This window comes from Leopardus geoffroyi, chromosome B3, assembly GCF_018350155.1.
Source record: "Leopardus geoffroyi isolate Oge1 chromosome B3, O.geoffroyi_Oge1_pat1.0, whole genome shotgun sequence".
Taxonomy (NCBI): Eukaryota; Metazoa; Chordata; class Mammalia; order Carnivora; family Felidae; genus Leopardus; species Leopardus geoffroyi.
Genome location: NC_059337.1, coordinates 136,335,651 through 136,360,643, shown reverse-complemented (window position 1 = coordinate 136,360,643; position 24,993 = coordinate 136,335,651). Strand labels below are relative to the sequence as shown.

At 41.5% G+C, this 24,993-nt stretch overlaps 2 protein-coding genes across 2 annotated transcripts; one reads left to right on the top strand and one right to left on the bottom strand.

Annotated features, from left to right (window-relative positions):
* Window positions 1-20,345, bottom strand: UBR7 (ubiquitin protein ligase E3 component n-recognin 7). Its single transcript, XM_045448296.1, has 11 exons — window positions 19,983-20,345; window positions 18,007-18,140; window positions 17,170-17,230; window positions 15,599-15,694; window positions 13,221-13,274; window positions 12,641-12,746; window positions 9,903-10,111; window positions 9,589-9,738; window positions 8,847-9,009; window positions 7,760-7,821; window positions 1-2,281 (listed from the first exon to the last, which is right to left on the bottom strand). The coding sequence occupies exons 1-11, from the start codon at window positions 20,130-20,132 to the stop codon at window positions 2,189-2,191; spliced, it is 1,278 nt and encodes a 425-aa protein (XP_045304252.1). The 5' UTR covers window positions 20,133-20,345; the 3' UTR covers window positions 1-2,188.
* Window positions 20,313-24,147, top strand: GON7 (GON7 subunit of KEOPS complex). The gene is made up of 2 exons (XM_045448297.1): window positions 20,313-20,599; window positions 23,274-24,147. Exons 1-2 carry the CDS (start codon window positions 20,395-20,397, stop codon window positions 23,366-23,368), a joined length of 300 nt encoding a protein of 99 aa, XP_045304253.1. The 5' UTR covers window positions 20,313-20,394; the 3' UTR covers window positions 23,369-24,147.
* The last annotated feature ends 846 nt before the right edge of the window (window positions 24,148-24,993 follow it).

Sequence of the window (24,993 nt, the reverse complement as noted above, 5' to 3'; positions counted from 1 at the left end):
TTTTGTTGGAACTGATTTTATTTAAATTTTACAGAAACCTGATCGAAGTATGTAACTGTGAGTCCAGTAACAAGTCTACAAAAATGCACGTACGATGCCAGAATTCCTTAAAAGCAACTAATATCGTATTCTCGTTCGGCATAAAACATGCATTGATATCAACTGCCACATGTTGGCCAAAATCAGTCTCTACAAGAAGAGACAGTCCATACGGTCAATAAGAAAACTAGTTGTGAACACAGATTAAAAAAAAGAGGTTTTCTGGTTAATGTAAAAGGAGGAGCAGTACCTTTCTAAACGAGCCCCTCAGCCCCGGGTGATGCGTATTATCATGCTGCGCAGTAACGCGTCACCTCCGAGACCTGGTCCTGACCTGTCATCGGAGCAAGGAACTCCCTGGCAGTTAAAGCAAACGTTTGAGAAGATAGAAACTTTCGGACCACAACAAGCACACTAGCGCAACCTTGCAGAGGGCGCTCAGAAATCCTCAGACTTGGAAAAGGGTTCCCAGGCTGGGGATCGTAACCAGCCTCAAAGATGCCCCGAGCTTTTCAACCCAGCCCTTCTGCAAGGCCGGCTCAGGGCACACGAGCACCTCCTGTGGCCGGAAGGCCTTCTAGCTCCACACATCACTCTTCATGGGGATCTGTACTTAGGAGGCTTGATGCAGAAAACCATGGTTGGACCATTTCTTTGAGGCCCTGATGTCCTGTAGGCCGGGTTCATCTCACCCCAGGACGGGTACATGCGACTGCTGGACACACGAAGGAAAATCAACGTACACTCGTGGCCCCAAAGGCTCCGACGCTTAGGGTCACATACCTTGAAGCAGGTCCTCTATTGTCCGGAGAGACCGCGTTGCTCCAGAGGGACAGCAACTGAGGACTCTGCATTTATCAAAGGTGTTTTCCCCATAGACTGAGGGCTGTAAAGAGACTTCATACCAACTGAAAGGACTTCCCCTTAAAATACAACATTCCACAAGGTTCTTCAAAAGCGGGTCTCATGGTCATCAGAGAACCAGCCGTGGACATTAACATTTATTTACATAAAGCTCATCATTCATGCAGCCTGGGGCCTTGTTTGGAGTCTCTCACATACCCTCTGCCTCTTCCAAAACAGGGCACTCCCTGCCCTCCTCGCTAGAAGTAAGCTAAACCAGTATTTTTTTTCTTTCAGCACAGATTTAAGGGGTAAATTAATAATTTATTGGGGTTCTCATAACATTTTCATAACAGAACAATATCAAAATAGGTCTGTTTTTAATATATGCTTATGAATATCCCTGATAAGATAAAGAAATCCAGAGGACTTTGTAAACCACTAAGATTTCACAGGGTAGTACCCGGTCTATTTTCTAGGCAGCAGAAGAGGGACTAGTACACTGGCGAATTTTCTCCAGGAAGCCCTGTGAGCACTACAGTACTGAAATTCGAATATCTAGTGCCAGTGGAATTGTGAATGAAGTTTTCACTGTATTAGTAAAAATCATAACAAAGGTTGGCTTCCTCAGTCCTGCCATCGGCCAATCTCCCCGCCCGTGACAGACGTCCAGCCCAGAAAACCATCAGCCCTGACTCCGCTGGAGGTCGGGCCCAGAGGAGGCGAGTTTTGAGACACCCTCTAAGCCGTGACCACGCTTGCGAAAGCAGGGATGTGGGAGAAGAGGCAGACCGGGCCTGAGGAAGCACTGACCCAAGGCACCACGATCGGAGGGGTGAGGGACCTAGAGGGGTTGTGGCAGACAGGAAGGACGCTCCCGCCGTGCCCCCCCACCGCGAGGGTCCCGGGAGACAACAGCTCTGTGGCAGAGTAGACACGTTCAGGAGTTAAAGAACAAATCATTAGGGAAAAAAAAACAAAAAACAAAAACTAGTTTACTGTCTCAAAACCAAATCGAACTTCTTAAAACTTCTAAGCGAATAACCTGGGGGTTATCTGGTAGTCGGGCGGCGGGCCGGCAGTCTGTGGAATGAGCTGCGTTTAGCGGAGTCGGAGGGCGCTGGTTGTGAAATCGGCATACACACTGTGGCGACCGTGGTTAAGGAGGAAAGGAAGCTCAAGGCCGGAGGGGAGGCCTCTCCAAGGAGAGGCCGGAACAGGACCAGATGCGAGAAACGCCTCTTTTATTCCGGGCACAGTAAGTGGCCTTGGCGGTGGCCTGGCTGAACAGGTGCCATCGTCCAACCTAGCTGCAGTAGTACTGCATCCCGTCCACTCTCCTCCTCTTTTTTGACTGAAATTCTTCAAAGAACTGCTGGATGTCCTCTCTCTTAACCACCTGTGGAGGAAACAGCAAAGACCAGGAAAAGGAAATGCATTACGGAGCGGCAATAACCAGGCATGCTATTCACAAACAGCTTGAACAACACTGCTGGTAATAATTATCTTAGGGGCGCCTGGGCGGCTCAGTTGGTTGTGCATCTCACTGTTGATTTCGGCTCAACACGATCTCACCGTTTTGTGAGTTCAAGACCTGCATCAGGCTCTGCGCTGACAGCATGGAGCCTGCTTGGGATTCTCTCTCCCTCCCTCCCTCCCTCTCTCTCTCTCTCTCCCCCTCCCTCCTTGTCTCTCTCCTGCTTATGTTCTCTCTCCAAATAAATAAGTAGACTTTAAAAAAGAACGACCTGAATGTGTAACTAATCATATATCTCCATCCTATAGAAGGCTCATTCATCCAGGCGCACAGACATGGGCTGGGCCAGAGCCATACAGCCAGGAGGGCAGAAGAGTGCCGAGAGTGGGTTCCATCACTCACCTCGCTTTCCTCACACGAAATGAGATAAAAGCAGCACCTATCTAAAAGGATGGGAGATCAGATTGGATTTAATGCCCGTGAAACACTGCCTGGCACATAATAAGTTCTTTTTAAATTTTTTTTTTAATGTTTATTTATTTTTGAAAGAGAGGGAGATGAAGTGTGAGGAGGGGAGGAGCAGAGAGAGGGAGACACAGAATCTGAAGCAGGCTCTGAGCTGTAAGCACAGAGCCTGATGTGGGGCTCACACTCACAAACCGTGAGATCATGACCTGAGCCGAAGTCAGACGCTTAACCAACCGAGCCACCCAGGCGCCCCTAAATTTTTTAAGTTTTATTTATTTTTGAGAGAGACAGATCATGAGTAGGGTAGGGACAGAGAGAGAGAGAGGGAGACACAGAATCCGAAGCAGGCTTCAGGCTCTGAGCTGTCAGCACAGAGCCCGACGTGGGGCTCAAACCCACGAGCCGTGAGATCATGACCTGAGCCGCAGCTGGAAGCATAACCGACTGAGCCACCCAGGCGCCCCACGTAGTTAAGTTCTTAACTGAGTGCCTGAAGGTCTCCCAAGCCCACTGCCCTCGCCCAGGACCACAGCTGTCTCTTGGGAACATCCTTCAGCTCCACGTGAGTACCCACAGGAAACAAAGTCTGTTTTGCTTTGAGATTTGTGTTTTCTTCTTTAATGAAAAAAAGGAGCCAAAACACTTTTCCTCTTCAGGAGGCCAAAATTAGAGGTGTTTGCCACATAAAAAGAATAACTGGCAAAAAATAAAGTAGCAACTGCTCTTAGTAAATGGAATATCCACTTTATGCAATGAGAAATTTGTCTTCTGTTTCACTGGAAAAAGATTAGAGCATCATACAAAGGTGTTCAAGATATTAGCAAAATAAAACACTAGAAATAAGAAAATAAGACAAAGGGACTATATGGATGAAAGAGTAAATTGGGAAAACCTGACAGGAGCCCAGGCTCACCCAGGAGTGCTCGGCCAGCTGATCTGACCCAATAGCTGCCTCCAGTCTATCACAGGAAACAGGCGTTAATTTACTTTTTAATTACAAAGGTAACACATTCTTATTGTTCTGAAAGAATGCAGGAGGGGCAGGGAGAGGGAGGGAAAGAGAAAGAAGCCCAGTCAATGCAGGTGAGCAAGAGTGAGAGAGAGAAAAAGAAAGGAGGTGGTAAATACTTGGCTATAAAGCGAAACTCTCCCTCTCGCTCCCCAAGAGTAAGTGCCGCTAACATGCACAAACAGCAATGTCGACTCGAGTAACTTCCTTGGGGGAAGACCCTCGTTAATCCTCTAAACGGAAGAACGGCACAGACTGATACGTCAATTTCACAAGCACCAAGGCTGAGACAGCTGGTCAACAAGTGAGGACTCAGAACCCCTAACAAAGTCAGTATCTAGACACTGAAGATACTCGCGATACCACAAAGCTCTAATGTATTTGCTAAATGGCATAGAAACTCACACTTATGAAATGCTAATATATAGGACACTCGGAAATTCCAATTCAAAGGATCTGTCCCTACTTCGGATCACCAACACTAAACACTGAAAGGCAAAAAAAGAATTTTTCCTGCAAGGATGTTGGGAGAGGGGACCTAAAAGCACACAGATCAGAACGTGCAATTTTTAGCTTCTAGACCCTCAAACGGTCACAGCCAACATGCAGAGTAGAATGTTAAGGAATAAATACTGGGGTTCAGTAATAAATCATTTTACTGGTTTCTTTCAGAAGATTTGTAGTTTCTAAGTGGTTTTTAAATTTTATTCATTTTTAATTTTATTTTTGAGAGAGAGCATGAGTGGGGGAGGGCGAAGAAAGAAGGGGACAGAGGATCCAAAGCGGGCCCTAGGCCGACAGTAGTGAGCCCGATGTGGGGCTCGAACTCATGAACTGCAGAACGATGACCTGAGCTGAAGTGGGACACTCAACTGACTGAGCCACCCAGGCGCCCCTAAGGTGTTCTTTTTTTATAGTCAGACACAAACATAAAAGGCAGTCCATTATCTAAGAACATCTAGAACTTATAATCTTATGTGGACAAATACAACCAAAGTAGATTAACCTTATTGCAACTTAAGGTTCTTATTTGTTTTTATAAGGATCTAATTAGTAACGTCATGGAACAATAAACAAATATATTTTTCTGTCTTTTTAACTCATCATATCAGATAAAAAGCGACCCTAGTGATGACAGAGATCCCTAAGTTGAAGATCCAGGTTAAGACTGAAGAAAATTGTTAGTTTCAGGGGCACCTGGGAGGCTCAGTTAAGTGTTGGACTCTTGATTTCAGCTCAGATCAGGATCTCACAGTTCATAGGATTGAGCCCTGTGTTGGGCTCTGCACTGGGAAAAGGAAGCCTGCTTGGGATTCTCTCTCTCCCTCTCTCTCTGCCTCTTCCCTGCTTGCACACTCTCTCCCTCAGAATAAATGAATAAACTTTTTAAAAAAATAGCTTGTTTCAAATGTGATTGGAAATATATCTTTTACATGATTTTAACTAGGTGTAATCAAATCAATAAAGAGCCTTGTGACCACAAACAGCACAAAAGCAGAGGTCCTAGAGTCAGGAACACACATGCTTTGACACATTTGAAAGACTTCAAATGTCCATCAATAATGCAGAGGTTAATGTACACCAGAAACTAATGTAACACTATACTTTAATTAAAAACAAAAGTGCCGGGGCGCCTGGGTGGCGCAGTCGGTTAAGCGTCCGACTTCAGCCAGGTCACCATCTCGCGGTCCGTGAGTTCGAGCCCCGCGTCAGGCTCTGGGCTGATGGCTCAGAGCCTGGAGCCTGTTTCCGATTCTGTGTCTCCCTCTCTCTCTGACCCTCCCCTATTCATGCTCTGTCTCTCTCTGTCCCAAAAATAAATAAAAAAACGTTGAAAAAAAAAAAATTAAAAAAAAAACAAAAAACAAAAAAAAGTGCCAAGGGGCACCTGGTGGCTCAGTCGGTTAAACATCCGACTTCGGCTCAGGTCATGCATGATCTCACAGATCATGGGTTCGAGCCCCACGTCGGGCTCTGTGCTGACCAGCTGGGAGCAAGGAGTCTGCTTCAGATTCTGTGTCTCCTTCTCTCTGCGCCTCCCCTGCTCACACTCTCTCTCTTTCTAAAATAAATAAACATTAAAAAACAAAAACAATAGTGCCAAGGGGTGCCTGGGTGGTTTAGTCAGTTGAGAGTCCAACTTTAGCTCAGGTCACGATCTCATGGTTCATGAGTTTGAACCCCATATCAGGCTCTCTGCTGTTAGCTCAGAGCCTGCTTGGGATTCTCTGTCCCCCTCTCTCCGCCCCTCCCACTCTCCCCCCCACTCGTGCTCTCTCTCAAAAATGAATAAACATTAAAAAAAAAAAAACAAAAAAAAACAGTGCCAAGGTTAAAAACAGTTACACCTATGAACATTCTTAGTTCTAGCAAGAAGAAACAGAAGTCTGCAGTAACCAGAGGGACAGGAATAACTGTAGTTTAAGAACTGCTGAGAGGCAGGAGGATGTTCACAGTGACTGTGAAGAACATCCTCTAAAAAATGAGAGAAATCTACTAAAGAGAAAACTCTTAACTTCTGACTTTACAACTCATTTTGCAAAAAGGCAGCACTGTGACCCTGTCCACCCAGGCAGTTTCAAGTTCTTCCCACATTCACGAGCAAGGAGAAAGTGGCCTTAAGCAACATGGCAGAGACTCCTTCCCAGAAAACAAGTCTTGGGGCACCTGGGTGTCTCAGTCGGTTAACTCTTGGTTTTGGTTCAGGTCGTGATCTCACGGTTATGATATCGAGCCCTGCGTTGGGCTCTGTGCTGACAGCGTGGCATCTGCTTGGGATTTTCTCTCTCTCCCTCTCTCAAAATAAATACATAAACATAGGAAGGAAGGAAGGAAGGAAGGAAGGAAGGAAGGAAGGAAGGAAGGGAGGAAGGGAGGGAGGAAGGGGGAGGAGGGAGGGAGGGAGGGAGGGAGGAAGGAAGGAAGGAAGGATGGATGGAAGGAAGGAAGGAAAAGAAAGAAAGAGAAAAAAAAAAAAAGAAAAAGAAAAAGAAAGTCTCAGCATACTTCCTTGGCACCTACCACACCCACATCTAACTTGATTTCTGTGTCTGGACATAGCAGAACAAAGCATCAACTGTCCATAAGGACAGCCTTAGACCAAGAAAAGTTAAATTTTGTTTTATATCTGCCTTTGGAAGGCAGAAAAGTATTTCATGAAAAAATTCTGTCACAAATATGTGAATCGTAAAGAGCAAGTATTTATAAATTCATCTGGAAGACTATTTAAAAATTTTTTCTTAATGTTTACTTTTTTTTGAGAGAGAGAGAGAGAGAGAGTGTGTGTGAGCTGGGGAGGGGCAGAGAGAGAGGGAGACATAGAATCCGAAACAGGCTCCAGGCTCTGAGCTGTCAGCACAGAGACTGACATGGGGCTCAAACCCATGAACCGCGGGATCATGACCTGAGCCGAAGTCAGATGCTTAACTGAGCCACACAGGCACCCCAAGACTATTTTAAATATTATACATTTTAGAATCAGTGTCACCCTTAAAAGTAGATAGACTCTCTTACTAGCCAGAAAAATGTTTTAGTCTCAAATTCTGAAGTTCTTTTATTCTAAACTATAGAATCCAAAGTCCAAAATAAGGGGCCTGGAATTAATTTTTCCCTGCCTGATCATTTGTTCTTCCTCCTCCAAGGACCTCTGCCAATGTCCTGGCCTTCCCCTCAGCCACAAGCACACTCTGCAGACCCTGTGTGGCTGCTCCACCTCTCACCCCCTCGAGCCCAGGGCTGGAAGGACTCCCAGTGAGGCCAGGTCCTTGTTTCACCACCTGCTCCTGATTCCCCTCTGCTCTGCCCGCAGTCACCTCTTAAGGATCCAGGTTAAGACATATGGTCATTTTTTCATCCAAGAAAATAAACAGTTTATTCAAAACATACAGAGCTATGATTAAAATTCTGTAATGCAACATACATACCGTGCCTTCATCAGCAAATCTCTTGAGATAGTCTTTAAGTTCAGTCTTCAAGTCATTGTATTCTAAATCAAAACAACAAAAAAGGTACATAGACTTTAGGCAAGTCATTTGCTTTTAGAAACAAAGTGCATCTTTTCCACTGATAGTTGAGTAGGTAAATACTTTAAATTTTCTCTAAGCGAAACATGCATGGAAACTTGCTTCCAATTTCTCACAAGTTCTTTCATTTTGATATTGGGGACCGTACTTCTTAAAACAAATAAACAAACAGAACTCAAAAAAATTGCCATTCCAAAAATATTAGCTAAGAATTTTTTTAAAAGGTTTCCTCTCTCTCTGGAATTCTAGTAATGGAGATAATCTTGGACTCATCAAACTTTATAAGCTTCAAAACGGATTCACTCACTTAACAGTTCATATTACGTATGAGGTACCCTGAGGACTACAAAAATCCTTCAAATGCAGCCTCCATCCTCAAAAAGTTTTAGTCTAATAAAGGCAAAAGAAATTAATCAGATAGTTAAAAAATAAAAGACAGAAACGATCAATGCCACAGAGGTGGTGGCATCTGAGTAGTCAGGGTGGAAATTACTAAAATCAGTTGGGCATGCTGGGGGGAAAAATGTAAAAGCCTGCAATTAAGGGCTCAGGGATATTTTCCCCTCTGGTGGTTTCCTGTGAACCACTAAAGCAACCTCAAACACCATCCAAAAAATAACATGCTTTGCTCAAAAAGAGGACACGTGATGCTCCATGAAAACTATTTAAATCGACGGACAAAGAAATTGATTTTCTATTATTCCACATTCATACATCTACCCTGAATCAAAACAGCATGTTAAGGTTTCTCAAGCGCGTAATTATTCTAGCACCTAACTCTGATTCAGTGGTAATCACAGCTAAATACCCAGCAACGCTACAATTCAGCAAGCATAATAAGCATAATTGAAGCCTATTCTATAATTCCAATTTCAAGCTTTTTTTGTATTAAATTAAAACTGTAGGTGTTAGTAGCCCTCCTTACACATATTTTAACAGTGAAAGAAACTTTATGAACTTCACGACTTTTTGTTCAAACAGCATTTACCACAAATAAGTTCCACTTGCTGGACTCTGTCCATGCTGTTAAGGGTGTCCATTAAAGGGTCTCTCCTGTCAGCTGCCTGGTCAACCTTGCCCTTGTTTTCATAAGCCAGAACTGTGTCATATTCATCTGTCAGGAACAGGACATCTAGGTCGCCATACATTTTCTTCAAAAAATAAAACCAGTTTCCCATTAGAACATATGTATATCATTCTCAGAAAGTCAATTCTCAAGAGCTGAGAATCACTAAAAATTTATTTAATTTTTTTTTTTTACATTAATTGCCAGAAAAACCTGAGCCTTTTAGTACAGAATCGCTTGAATGATTTATTCTTTTTGCCCAAATCTCTTTTAGGAATCTCCCAACTTCCCAATAGGTGTTGTATGGTCTAAAAGATCTTTATTTAAAAACCTTTAAAAAAAATTTTTTTTAATTAAAAAATGAAAACTACTGATTTACTGGAACTTTCAAGTAATTTTTATTCCCAAGCAAATTCTATGATATGAAAAAGATAAAAATTTATGTTTTCCACTAAAATGAAGATAATAAAAAGTACTGCACGATTCTTAATTTCTCCCACAAGCATTCAGACTGCAAAGAGCATTTCATAAATTTGCTTAATATGAAACATTTTAAAGTTCTCTACAGAGCTAACATCAATTTCATAAATATATTTTTCAGAAAGTCTTATTCTAGGCATCAGTCCGTAAAACACAGTGACATTGACCTTGATCAGTCACTCACCATACAGTCTTTGCAGGTACATAACTTGCTACGCCAGTTCAGGGGCCAATAGGTGGCAGTGTCTTTCTTTATCAACTGCTTAGCATTAAGATCCTGAAGTCTGCAGCCAGACTGTGATTCTGTGTTGAGATGTTGATTCTTAAGTGCGGTCTGAAATAAAAGTTTTGAAGTATGTTTTTTACACTCTGACAGTTTAGACTGTATAAAGGAATTTCTTTGGGCAAAGGGTACAATTGAGATCCAAAGCTACAGAGCTTACAGAAGTAATTTTGCTTAAGCTTTAGTTCTTTGATGGCTTATACTTCATATGTTACCTGGGGATCAGACTCAGAACTAGAGCTGGTACATGGTTCGTTAGTCTGCTCTGCTTTAACTTCCGTGACAGCATCCTTTCCGTGTTCGGGAACATCCTCTTTGAGGGTACTATCTTGATGATCTCCATTTTCAGGTTTGATGACTTCCTGATCACCTATTCCATCAACATTCAGCACCAACCCATCATCCTCCACAGATACTTTGGTTACTGTGGGTTCAATGAAAGCAAACACACACACATATCCATAGACAGTGAAATCACTTAGTCTGATTAAAAAAGATTTCAGAATCTGGAAAAAGAGAAAGTCAACCTTAATCTCTGGAATAATGAGAAAGGAATTATCAACTCTTCCTTTGGTTATGCCTGCCTCATCCAGAGTTCAAATAATTGAACAGTTCATTTAAAAATGTCAATCACAGGGGCGCCTGGGTGGGGCAGTCGGTTAAGCGTCTGACTTCAGCCAGGTCACGATCTCGCGGTCCGTGAGTTCGAGCCCCGCGTCGGGCTCTGGGCTGATGGCTCAGAGCCTGGAGCCTGTTTCCAATTCTGTGTCTCCCTCTCTCTCTGCCCCTCCCCCGTTCATGCTCTGTCTCTCTCTGTCCCAAAAATAAATAAACGTTAAAAAAAAAAAAAAATGTCAATCACAGGGCACCTGATTGGCTCAGTTGGAAGAGCATGTGACTCTTGATCTCAGGGTCATGAGTTCAAGCCCCACATTCAGTGTAGAGATTACTTAAATAAATCTTTAAAAACAAATAAATAAAAATTGAAAATTAAAAAAAAACAGGGGCGCCTGGGTGGCTCAGTCAGTTAAGCCTCTGACCTCAGCTCAGGTCATGATCTCATGGTTTGTGGGTTCAAGCCCCACATCGGGCCCTGTGGTGACAGCTGGGAGCCTGGAGCCTGCTTTGGATTCTGTGTCTCCCTCCCTCTCTGCCCCTCCCCCACTTGCACTGTCTCTCTCTTAAAAATAAATACATATTAAAAACATAAAAAATAAAAATGCCAATCACTACTTAAGCATTTTCTATGTAAAGGAAAAAGAAAAATACTGCAGACAGTAAAAAGAGGTAGGATACCTCAAGAAGCAAGAAGCAGGAAGAGGTTTAACTATAAACACAGGTGGAAGGGTAGTTTTGAAAAAACAACCAGCTTTTCTCGATGAGAGGAAGGAATAAAAAAAGGATGGATATAGACCCAGAAATACTGTCAAAAAGAAAAGAGAAATGATAGGGAAGTTCATGTTGAATGATGGCACTTCGATTTAATGGGAAATGAGGCCACCTGTTGACAGACAAGGAAATGAAAGGACAGGGGGAAGACTGATTAAGAAAACCCAACAAATGAGATATAGATACAGGTCCAGTGGAAAGTGGGAGATGTAACTGAAAAGGGTAGGAACACAAGGAGGACGCACCAAGTTTAAGAACTTTGAGACAGGGGGGTTAAGTGGCTCAGTTGATTAAGTGTCCGACTCTTGATCTTGGCTCAGGTCATGATCTCACGTTTTGTGAGATGGAGCCCTGCGTCAGGCTCTGCGAGGACAACATGGAGCCTGCTTGGGGTTCTCTCCCCTCTCTGTCTGCCCCTCCCCCACTCGCGTGCTCTCTCTTGAAAAACAGACCAACAAAAAACCAAAACTTAAATGCTTAAAAAAAAAAAAAAAAAAGAACTTTGAGACAAATCAAAAGTGTAGGGTGAGATTTTAGGTACGGCTGTGCTGTTTGCAGTTTGTGTGGTAAAATGTTCTCTGAAGGTGAGAGGGGCAAGAAATTATGAGGTCAGAGCAGCAGATACTATGAGTAACTGCCACTCTAAAAATAAATTAAGTAACACATTTGCATTACCAGTAAAATTAAATAATGCCTCAAGACCATTGCTGATCAGTTGTTTTAGGCCAATTTCTTTGGGTACAATAAAAGTACTAGGTAACAAACTATACCCCACATCTCCCAACCAATAGCATATCTTATACTTAAGAACAATTTATGGGGCGCCTGGGTGGCTCAGTTGGTTGAGCGACCGACTTTGGCTCAGGTCATGATCTCATGGTTTGTGAGTTCGAGCCCCGCATCGGGCTCTGTGCTGACAGCTCAGAGCCTGGAGCCTGCTTCGGATTCTGTGTCTCCCTCCCTCTCTGCACCACCCCCCCACCCCACACACTCTATCTCTCTCTCCTTCAAAAATAAATAAACATTAAAAAAAAAAATTTTTTTTTTTAAAAAGAACAATTTATTCTGAGGGAGCCTGGATAGCTCAGTCGGTTAAGCATCCGACCTCGCCTCAGGTCATGATGTTGCTGTTCCTAAGTTCGAGCCCCGCATCAGGCTCTGTGCTGACAGCTCAGAGCCTGGACCCTGTTTCATATTCTGTGTCTCCCTCTCTCTTTCTGACCCTCCCCTGCTTGTGCTCTGTCTCTCTCTCTCAAAAACAAACAAACATTAAAAAAAGAACAACTTATTCTGGTTTTATTTATCTTTCAAAGTCCCATTCAAAAACTGCCTCCATTTTCCCTAACTCTGGTCTCATCCAGCCTCTGCCTCATGTTATTTAAGCATAGATTTGTTCTTGGTAGTCTCCCAACCATTCTATAGGCACCTTGTGGAGAAGGAACGTTACCTTACACTTTTTCTACACCTTGAAGTCCAGTCAAAAACAGTTGCTAAAAATTCTGGACTGAACAGAGAAATTTCACAAGTATGAGACTGTGGCACACCAACTCCACAAGACACCCACCTGCCAATTGTGCAGCATAAGCCCACAAGAAGGGGCAGCGCTTCATACAAGCCGGGCACACCATCTCCTGGAAATCCCCGCTCTCGGGGGGGATGGCACCAAGATGCTGTGAATACAGAAAACCCACTATTTTCCTTGTAGTCTCCAAGCTGTCCAAAATGCTATTTAATAAACAAATATTGCAACAGAACACTGATCATATCTTTACAATTTCTTTTTAGAAGAGTAATTATAATGTAAAATATAACACAATTCAAAAAGAAGCAAGAAGAGATCTTTTTTCTTTCTGTACAGACAATACCTTTATAGGTAAAAGCTGGGGCGCCTGGGTAGCTCACTCAGTAAAATGTCCAACTCGATATAGATCACGATCTTATAGGTCATGATCTTTCGGTCATGAGATTGAGCCCTGAGTCGGACTCAGTGCTGAGCATGCAGCCTGCTTGGGATTCTCTCTCTCCCTCTGTCCCTGCCCTTCCTTCCTCCATGCATGTGTATGTGCGTGCATGCTTTCTCTCTCTCAAAAAACCAAGCATTTTTAAAAATTAAAAAAAACAACGATGTAAAAAGCTTTCCTTACCCTTCCATGGAACCAGTCTTCACAGACTACACACTGGATCATCTCATCCGGAATCTAACACGGAAAAGCAGTTTGTAGGTTAATGATTACAATGAATTCTGGGACACGGAAGTAAATCCAGCAAACAGAAGAACTATATATTAAATTCTCTATACCGATTCTGTGAGACGGCTATGCACATGCCAACAGTCAAGGGGCCAGGGAGAAATAGCGGGTCACAGGACCAAAGAAGTTCACTCAACACGAACTGATGTTGCCAAAAGGTTACACTGAGATGAGCACTTTGGAAACAACCGTCAAAGCTGGTCCACTTTGGTTACTTGGCACCTGACTCTCACAAGACTTTATAAGTAACATCTCATTTTACGTGAAAACCAAGACCCAGGAAGGTGAGATGGATTGACCAATGTAGAATGTGGCAACCCCACATTCTTCAAGCCCTTCACTTTACTTAAACTGAAAAGTAAATATTATAAACAGTCTCTTGCTAATATGGACAGCAACAACTTCCCTAATTTGAATTAGTTAAGAAATTAGATTCTGGCCCTAGGAAAATGATATACCATAGGGCACAGACTGTTTTTGGAATGATTTTCCTTTCATTCCCAGACTTTCATATCTACTGATTAATATCCCAATGTTGTTCTGTCCTTTCCCTATTAGAACTTCTCTAAGGGGGAAAAAAGCATATATGCCTATATATATGTCAATACAGATAAACACACACATATATCAAATATACATATATATAAAGCAGTTTTATTCTTTCTTCTACCTTGATCAATTTATTTGGCATCTTATTTTTTGTCTTTTGATTTAACAGTGTTATAACACTTTACCCCATACCTTAAAATATCCAGTTTTAAGGTTTTATCTTTATTAACTCAAAGATATCTTCAACTTGTTCCTCTATATAATTTGGTTCAATAATTACAGTTCCAAGACAACTAGAAAGCAAGGAAGAAGGCAGAAGGCTAATTTTTCTAAACATAAAGCACTCCTTCAAATCAGTAAATACACAACAAAATCCAACCCAGTCAAAATATGGGCCAAGGATATGAAAGGACAATTCAGATAGGTTATTGCAAATGTTCAATAAACTCATGAAAGATGCATACTCTCATTCATGATCAGGGAAAAGAAAAAAGATACACCTCTTCATCTATCAAGATGGCAAAACTTAAAAAGACTGGTAGTATGTAGGGCTGACAGAGTATTGGGGAAAAAAACCACTATCACCTACTGTTGGTGACTGAACTCTTTTGACAGAGGTGATCACAATTTTATTTTTTTTAAGCATTTTCTTTTTAATGTTTATTTATTTTTGAGAAAGAGAGACAAAGTATGAGTGGCGGAGGGACAGAGAGAGGGGCGAGACACAGAATCTGAAACAGGCTCCAGGCTCTGAGCTGTCAGCACAGAGCCCAAGGTGGGGCTCAAACTCATGAACTATGAGATCACGACCTGAGCCAGAGTTGGATGCTCAACCGACTGAGCCACCCAGGTGCCCCAACACAATCTTAAATATAAATATCCTATGTCTCATCAGTTCTACCTCTAAGTATCCATAAATGCTTGCAGGAATATTACTGAATCAAATTACTGTATGAGGATGTCCACTGTAGCTTTCTTTAGAATACTGAAAAAAGAGATCGGACCAGTCTGCTACAGAACATTTAGGTAACTAACTTATAGCATGTCAAATTATGAGTACTTGGCTGTGATCAGAACAAGGTGGATTTGTGCTATGTAGCATGGAAAGAAGTCTATGATATACTGAGAAGTGAGAAAAGCAAGTTGCAAAAGTGAACATACGGAATTTTCACTTTTGTCAAAAGGAAACTACAAATTGAAACACACATCACTTATGTTGGGACCGAAACAGGTCTAAAAACATATACACCAAAAAGTGTTAACAGTGGTTATATCTGGGAAGTACGATGGAATGAGGAAGAAAAATTCTTTTTAAATTCTGTGTATACTTCTTTTTTTTTTTTTTAATTTTGTGTATACTTCTAATTGAGGATCCAGTCTGTACACCCCGTTTCTTTTCTTCCATGGAGGCAAGAAGTTGAAAGTCATTGTTTGGAGAGTGCTTGGCAGTGGAGCAGGCAGGCAACGAGAGAGAGAGGAAGGACGAAAGCACTGGCCTTGAGAATGTCCTGCCCAATATTTCATTCTTGTAATGTAGAATGAGAAGAACACTCAAGATCTGTACCAGTTACAGCTCCAGCCCAGACTCCTAAGAAAGGATAAACCGAGAATCCTCTCGCAATCCCCAAATCCCTTCTGAACAGCTATAAAGGCCCAGATTGGACAACAGGCTAAGGAGTGAAGGCTAGAGGTATTAACCTCCAATTAACCTCCAATTGCCTTACCTCATCTTCAGGATCAGGATAAGGTCTCTTGCAAATGCAGTACAATCCAAAAAAGTTGTCATTGTATTTATTGCCAGAATTTATCTTTGCTTTGTCCTGAAAGATATTCATTTCAATATGTAATATGGTCTAATTTTAACTCTAATTTCAGGCATCATGAAAGTATAAATTATAAGTAGCATATAAATATCACATATGGTATATATTATATTCATAACACCAATATAAGAACATATATTACACATATTTATAACACAGCATCAATATATTGTAGTAAAATATAAAAAATACCATGACACAATAATAAAATATCATGTATTTCATGTTGTATGACATTAATACATTCAATAAATTTCTGCATTAAATATCTTCCTCCCCAGAAGCTGGTTGTTAACTTTCAAAGTACAAAGAAAAAGAATTCACTCCTATCAAAAGGATATTTTTTCCAGGATACAGAGAAATTTGATTTTTTGTACCTTCTTTGTAGTAACTGGGGAAACCAAATACATCCATTAACAAAATGCTGCTAAAATTATATCATCAACCTCTATAACCCAGAATTTCAAAGTACTTTTTTATTTTTTTTTATGTATTTATTTCTTAGAGAGAACTTGTGAGTGGGGGAAAGGGGCAGAGGGAAAGAGAGAGAATCTTAAGCAGGGCTCCACATTCTGTGTGGAGCCCAACCTGGGGCTCGATCCCACGTCCCTGGGATCACAACCCAAGCTGAAATTAAAAGTTAGACACTCAACCGACTGAGCCACCCAGGAACCCCAAAGTACTTCTCAATGCCCAGCTGTGACAGCCAAAGCTCCCAGGTTACTAGACGGTAAAAAGTAAGCAAGGAAATTGTCTAAAAATAACCTTCAAAGGAGGGAAAAAGCATGAGAGTTTTAGCAATTATGACTGAACAATGTAAAATCTCTGACATTCTAGTTTCTGTTACTTCAGTAAATGTTATTGCGTAAGTATAGTTAAAGCAGAAAAATCCCTGTGCACCTAGCTCACATTCATTATTACCAAGTTTTATTAATTCAGTTTTTACAGTTATACCCTTTGTTGGGGTGCCTGGTGGCTCAGTCAGTTAAGCGTCTAACTTCAGCTGAGGTCATGATCTCACAGCTCAGGAGTTCAAGCCCCGTGTTGGGCTCTGTGCTGACAGCTCAGAGCCTGGAACCTGCTTTGGATTCTGTCTCTCTCTCTCTCTCTATCTCTCTCTCTCAAAAATAAAATAAACCTTAAAAATTTTTTTTATACCCTTTGCTTTAAAAGCCTTAAAGGATGAACACAACCAACATAATTAAACCTCAGTTACATTAAAGAACATTCCCACCAAAATCTTTCATATTACAGTCTGTAATGCAGACTCTGAACAGGTTAGTTTTCCAATAAAATAAAAAATGGAATACAGTCTTTTTTTTTTTTTTTAAATGGAATACAGTCTAATACCAATTTGTCTACTTGAAAGAATAAGCATAAGAACTTCCTTTTTGGAAAATGCATGGTTTTTATCCCCTCTGGCAAATATCCATCTCAGCTACTTTCAATGTATTTTTACACTGCTCACTTACAGGAAATAATTTGCATTCCAAATTTTTAAACTTGCTGTTTCCACAATCACAACGAAAGTTTCTGAAAAAAAATGAGGGAGAGCCAAATTTTAGTTTTTCTTTTAAATCTAATGAATTACTCTTTAAATTTATTGCACAGCCCCTGCCCTTTCAACTCATTTCTAGGGTCTAAAAAGTGAGCTTGATTGCTGTTCATATGTCCAATTTGAAATTTCTCCAAGCACAGAATAAAAGATTTAACAGTTTGGGAAATTAACATTGCACAGAAATAAATATTTATATCACACATACATATACGCACAAGTAAAATAATGACAAAAAAGATGACTAGTTTGAGTTTGTGCAATTATTATATTTGATGTTTTTTAAGTTTTTATTTAAATTCTAGTTAACATATATGGTAAAACTAGTTTCAGGTGTAATAATTATATTAAAAGGCCCTCCAGAAAAACTATTCTAATTATATAAAACAATTATATTAAATTTTACCAGTACACAACGACTTTAAATGGAAACACAAGAAAAAAACGCAGGTGGAAAAAGAATCTAAACATTTATTTATTTATTTATTTATTTTTTTCAACGTTTATTTATTTTGGGGACAGAGAGAGACAGAGCATGAACGGGGGAGGGGCAGAGAGAGAGGGAGACACAGAAGTGGAAACAGGCTCCAGGGTCCGAGCCGAGCCGTCAGCCCAGAGCCCGACGCGGGGCTCGAACTCACGGACCGCGAGATCGTGACCTGGCTGAAGTCGGCCGCTTAACCGACTGTGCCACCCAGGCGCCCCAAAGAATCTAAACATTTAAAAAGCATCCGGCACCAATCTCTGTTTTTACCTTTTTGTGTATAGTTCAAATAGCTTATGGCTTCCATGACATTCGTAACTGCAAGCGAGGCAAATTCCTGCTGGTTCTTCTCCCTCTGGGGTGCACGTACTACAGGCATAGAGTGCTTGTCTCTTTACTGAGCCCTAAAAGCCACAAAATGGAAGGAGAATAATCACACAAGAGAGGGCCAAGACACTGTCACATGTTTTATGTCATTATATATGCACTATGGTAGTGCTCATTTCGTACAATTTTTTCTTACAATGATAGTTTAAAATTCTCAGGCAGCTGAAAAGAAGAATCAGCTGGCCTGCACCGACATCTTAACACATGAAAATGTAAGAGAACGTGTACAGGCTTATGTCAGCAATATCACACTTACAATTAAGATCAATGCACTTTATGCAAGAATCCTTTTGATTTTAGGAGATGCATGCTGAAGTATTTAGAGTGTCATGGTGTCTGCAATTTATTTTCAAATGGTTCGGGGAGGGGGTCTGGGGAGGTGGGGGGTAGGGGAGATGGGGGGGTCGGAGTGTATTACATAGAGAAGAGAGATAAAAGCAAATGTGGCAAAAAGTGAGTATGTGGAAGAGGTACACAGGTGTTCATAAAAGTATTCTTTCAACTTATCTGTAGATTTAAATTGTTTCACAATTAAAAGCTGAAGGAAAAGATCAGCAAAGCTTTTGGAAATCTTGACAATGGTTATCCTCCTCCAGGAAGGAGGGAGGCAGTGAAGCTTCTGGGATGCCAGTAATGATCTGGGGGCTACGTGCATGCATATGTTCACTTTTTTCCACAAACTATACAAATGATTTGTGCATTTTCCATATATTTTACTGAAGTAAAAAGAAAAAATTTACGAAGTCCAATCTATAAAGCTAACCACATTTCAAAAATAGCTTACATACATTTTAAGGGAAGCAGAAAAAAAGTTGTTTTAGTGGGGACCAAAGGTTTTAAAATACCAGCCAACATCTGGGTTTGTCTGTGGATACCAGGTTTTTTTCAACAATCTAACCACTGGGCAGGATTAAACTCAACTGGTCAAGATGACAACTGGTATTATGAGCTCAGTCCACACCACATAATGACTCCAAGTCTCTCACCTCATCCCCCAATGTTGCCATCCCACCCACCCCCAGCCCTGGGGCTAGGCAACCTCCTTCTTCCTACCAATTCTCATCCCGTGTAAAGTTTTCTTCTACCCACCTTTCTCCATTTTTGTACCTAGAAACATAGGATGAGTCACCAAACACTACAACACACCCCCTCAAATCCTGATTCATAACGTCTTCCAAATGCCAAATATACCCTTCAAGCAAATCCTCTCCCCTCCTCCCTCCTTTACCAGTGCCACCTGCTGTCGTGGTTCCGGTCTATTTCCATGGGGGGCGGACTGCAGATAGACACCATACTTGCTTCGCCTCGCAAAAACAACAACAACAACAACAACAACAAACCTACCAGCTTGTACTTGTCAAACTAAATTGCAGAGGATTAGCTGTCAAGGGGCCCAGCTCGGGGAGATTTTCAAATCCAGAGCTCTCTCCTTTAACTCTGCTTCGACTCTCCCATTCGGTTCCAAATAAACACTCTTAGGATGGGAAAAGTAAGGACAAAGATGTCGGGATTTGAGCGGTCAAGGGGATAGTTTCTGAAAAGCAGCCAAGGCATAGAGAAGAGAAGGAGAGGAAGGAAAGAGCAGGGGTCCCAGGGCCAAAGCCTGGAGAATCCCGAGGGACTAGACGGAGGAAGACCGAGGGAGGAGGGGAGCCCTGCTGGAAACAAGCTGAGAAAGGGAACCAGGAGACTGAGGTTTAAGGGCAGCTGGGCCTGGGATGGGGAAGTCTACGACGAACGGTGGCCTGGGACCACCCCAGGGGAGCCGGGCCGCGACACGCGGGAATGGGGCAAGTCTGGTCGGGAACAGGAGGTTCAGCGGGAGCCCGGGGAAGGCGAGGCCAGGGCCGCGCGCCCACCTGCGAGTAGGAGCACTTCTCGGAGTCGCTGCCGCCCAATACGGCGCACGCTTCATTCTCCAGCTCCTCGTCCTCCTCTAGTACGTCGACCAACGATACCACAGGCTCCAGCTCCGACTGCCGCCCAGCAGACCCCTCCGCCCCAGCCATCCTCAACTGTCAGCGGGTCCGCCGCTCGGCCCGGCGGAGGCGGGAAAAGCGGCTGCGAGAGGCGTGGCCGGAGGAGGAGGGGCCCAGTGCTAAGAACCAATCTCAAGGAAGGGAAGCGAAGGAAGGGGGAGGAGCAACTTCCGACAAACGGAAGTCACTCCTCTCCCTTCTCCCGCCTGCGCCAGACTGCGCCCACGGCGAGTTGACTTCCGCTTCCGGGTGGCGCCTGCAAGTCGGTGGCTGTTGAAGCTCAGCCATCGCCATGGAGTTGTTGGGCGAGTATGTCGGGCTGGATGGGCAACAGCAGCGGCTGCGGGTGCCCTGTGAGGTGCCGGCCGACGCCGATCCTTACGAGACCCTGTTGTCTGGCGTGGCCCAGATGAGAGACCTGGTGACAGAACTCTTCGGCCCCCTGGTACAGCCGGAAGCGCAAGACCGGGTGGCGGCTCCAGAAGAGGCCTTGGACGGTGAGCCCTGAGAAGGTGCTGGAGCGACAGGAGGGCGGGGCAGGGGAGCCCGGGTAGAGTGGCCGTCTTGGAGCAAGTGAGCCTCGGGGGAAGAAGAATCCCAACTAAAAATTGTTAGTCCTTACCGCCATATTATCTTCGCTACTTCTGCTTAAGCGTTTGACGACTCTCTTTCCATATGTATCACAAAAAGCGTGCTGAGTGCCGACTGCTCTGTGCCAGGCACTGGGCTGTGCTCTTGAGAAGGAATGAGGTGAATGCCACTCAGTTCCTGGCTTTCTGAAACTCTCAGGCTGGTGGGGGTTAGACAAGCAAATACTTATTAACAGATTGGAAGTATGACCCCAGGGCCCTCTGTAACTATTGCAAGCTGAGAGGACCCAAGAAGGCTTCAGAGAGCATGACTTTTGAGCTGGGTGTTGAAGGATGAAAAGGAGTATTACCTTCTTAACGTATTTGTAATTTAACGAAATTACACGAATATACAAAATTTCATGAAGTTACAAACACGTTAAGAAGACTGTCCTCTGCGATCCAAAAGAATGAAATCTTTCCATTTGCAACAATGTGGATAGAGCTAGAATGTATTATGCTAAGCAAAATAAGTTAGAGAAAGACAAACATGATTTCACTCATGTAGAATTTAAGATACAAAACAGATGAACATAAGGAAAGGGAAGCAAAAATAATATAAAAACAGAGAGGGAGATAAACCATAAGAGACTCTTAAATACAGAGAACAAACAGGGTTGCCGGAGGGATGTTAGGTGGGGGATGGGCTAAATGGGCAAGGGGCACTTGTTGGGATGACCGCGGAATGTTGTATGTAAGTGATGAGTCACTAAATTCTATTCGTTAATACACTGTATGTTAACTAACTTGGATTTAAATTTTTTTAAAATAAGTAATTAATTTTAGAATTAATTTCAGAGTAAGTTCTGAAGATTTCAGTTTAAGGAGTCTTAACTCCCAGGGACTCCTTTCCATATGCCAACTTAGAAGGTGCAGTTTGAAAGGAGAAATGTGAGATTTAAGTCTTGTCTTGAATACGAAAAGAGGTAGGTACCTTTTTTGCCTGGAGCTGAAGGGCCAAAGAATTAAATATTGGAGTCAGGACTTAACTCCTCTCTAAAGGGACTTACACTGTACTGTACTTTCCATCTTGTGTATTATGTGAAGGAGCCAGTTCAGAACATTACACTGAGTTCAGACAATAGATTGGTTCCATGGATATATTAATTGGGAGTACCAATGTATTGAGAATGAAGTCCTGTTTCTTGGCTCCAGAAGTACTTCTGTAATCTCTTGAAAACGTTATCATTGGCGTAAGGATGAGTATAGCTAGAGCCATTTCTTAAAATATCATTACTTGTTGAGAAAATAACTGCCACCTATTAATGGAAGGTCAGTAGTATATTTGTATCAGAAGACATGTTTTTTGTTTATTTAATGAAGACCCCATAAAGCTTAGGTTTTACTTTGTTAAAAGTAATCGAGATTGACATGGCACATTTTGTGTTCTGTGAATTTGATCTCAACAAATATACAAAACTTTAAAATTGTACCAGTTACTAAAGGAAAGTGATAGAACTCAGTACTAAAAAGTACTCAGGACTAAAATTGGCTTACAAACAATCCAGTTATCAGATGTGAAAGGATTTGAATAGACAGTTCTTTAAATAAGATATATAAATGGCCAATAAGCTCGTGAAAAGATGTTTAGCAGCATTGGCCATCAGGGAAATTCTAGTGAACCCCAAGGAAATACCACTTCATGCTCACTAGGATGACTGTAATCAAAAAGAACAATAACAGGTGTTGGCTAGGATGTGAAGAAATTGGAGTCCTCAGACATTGCGGGTGGAAATATGAAAGGATACACCTTCTTTGGAAAATGGTTTGGCAGTTCCTCAGGAAGTTAAAGTTACCTTATAACCCAGTAATTCCACTCCTAGGAACTCCTAGTTCCACTCCTACTTCTCCAAAGAGAACTGGAAACCTACATTCACATAAAAACTTATATATGAATATTCATAGCAGCATTATTATAATAACGAGAAAGTGGAAACAACACCATGTCCGTCAGCTGATGAGGTGATAAACAAAATGTGGTGTCTCCATCGATGGAGTAGTATTCAACACTAAAAAGGAATGAAGCACCGGTAAATGGCTATAGCGTGAATGAACCTCAAAAACATGTGAAGTGAAAGCAGGCAGACAGAAAAGGTTGCATATTTTAGGATTCCATTTATATGAAATGTCCAGAACAGACAAATCTATGGAGATAGAAAGTAGATTAGAGGTTGCCAAGGGCTAAGGGGAGTGAGAATTGGTTGTTGGTGTGCGATTTCTCAGATGATGAATGTGTTCTAGAATTAAATGTCGGTGACAGTTGCTCAACTTAGGGAGTATACTACAAATCAATAAATTGTACACTTTAGAAGAGTGAATGTTATATGGTGTATAGATTATATCTCCAAAAAAAAGTGGCAGATAAGAAAGATTTTAAACACCAAAATTCCTGAAATCTTTTTAACCATACATACTTTGAATCCAACGTATGCATAACTTAATTAATCCTTAAAGTGAAATGGTCTCAGTATCAACCATTTTAGCAATCTCTTTCTTTGAACCACTGAACATATTGTCACACAACAAATATTTATTTTAAAAGGTGATGATGAAGATGATGCAGAAGATGAAAATAACACTGATAACAGAACTAACTCAGATGGACCATCTGCAAAACGGCCCAAACCACCATCTTAAGAATAGCTTTTATGAAATTTAAAAGACTGCTACTATATCTGAATTATCACATGCTGACATTTAGGAAAGACTGGTGCTCTAATTTGGAAAAGCATTTGTTTTATTCCCCTAGGACAATTTTGTCAAAGAAAAAAATGTACCTTGTTTCCACCAAAGAAAGATATAATAAATGTTTAGAAATGAATCTGTTTTCTTGAGTGAGAAATAAATTTGATACTGTGGAAATAACTAGAACACTCAATGCTATATAAAATCCTCTAAGTTGGCAACTGAATATTTGTTCAGTTTTCTACTTTTTAAATAACCATTGAATTAAGTTGTGTGATGTCTACATCTTGTGGCTTCTGCTTGTTATAAAAAGTACACATCATAGTCCCGCACAATAACATTTCAAAGAAAATGTAAGTGGAGAAAATCGGATATTAGATTTAAGAATGGCAGATCTGTGTAAGAAGAAGGAAAATGGGAATAGAAATACTGAAGAGGGAGATGAGCCCGGAGAGAGACCCAAGGAAACCTGGAGTCCATACTTATACCCAGTATATAGACATCCAGAGATGATACCACTCAATGAATATATACATTTAACTTGTAACTTAAGAGAACAAAGTTGGGCGTGCTTTTATGCTGTAGCATGTTATGTATCTAAACACAAATGTAAGTCTTAAACAATCTATGTTGACTTTAACTTAAGGTATTTCTCATCCTGTATCCATGCTTTGATTTTGCTTACCCCAAAGGCCTGTTGAATCCTTTAAAATACATATATATTCCTAAAATACGTGTGTGTATTCCTTTTCGGCTTGTTGATGGGACCAAGGCATTTTTTATTTCCTGTGCATGTTTCGTGATTCATTTAGATAGCTAAAATGCAAAGAAATCAAGTAGCATGTATCTAAGGAAATACAACTAGTTATAGAATTTTAGAGTTGGAAGTAACCTTACAGATTATATATGACTTATTTCCAAGATGAATTGAACCTTAGAAAAGGTGTTGCCCTGAATTTGAGCTAAATATTGGCAGAGATGGGTTGTACACATAGCCTTTAACAGATTACCAAAAAACCCCAAAAGCAGATTATCATAGTACTTTCCCGGTTACATATTCTGAAATCTATAGTTTGCAAAGTACATACAATTGAGGAAACTGAATTTAGATACCTTTTCATGTCTTTTTTTTTTAATGTTTATTTTGAGAGAGAGACAGACCACACATGCAAATGGGGGAGGGCTAGAGGGAGAGGGAGAGAGAATCCTAAGTAGGTGCCATACTGTCAGCGTGAGCCCATTGTGGGGCTTGATCTCAACGACTGTGAGATCATGACCTGAGCTGAAATCAAGAGTTGGGCGCTTAACCGACCGAGCCACGAGGTGCCTGATACCTTTTCACATCTTTGAAGTATTGTTTTACTTGGAACATCAGCCTTCCACAAGTGCTCTTATGTAATCAAAACAATACCAACTAGGAAAAAAAAAATACTAACTGGGAAAAGTTCTATGAATGGTCAGAAATTTCCTTGTTTAGTTTGATAATGTCTCCAGTATGGGGACTTCTACTCAGTTATTGACTTATGATAATCTTTTTCTTCATGCAATCCTTTAAAAAACTTACCAGCACAGTTAAA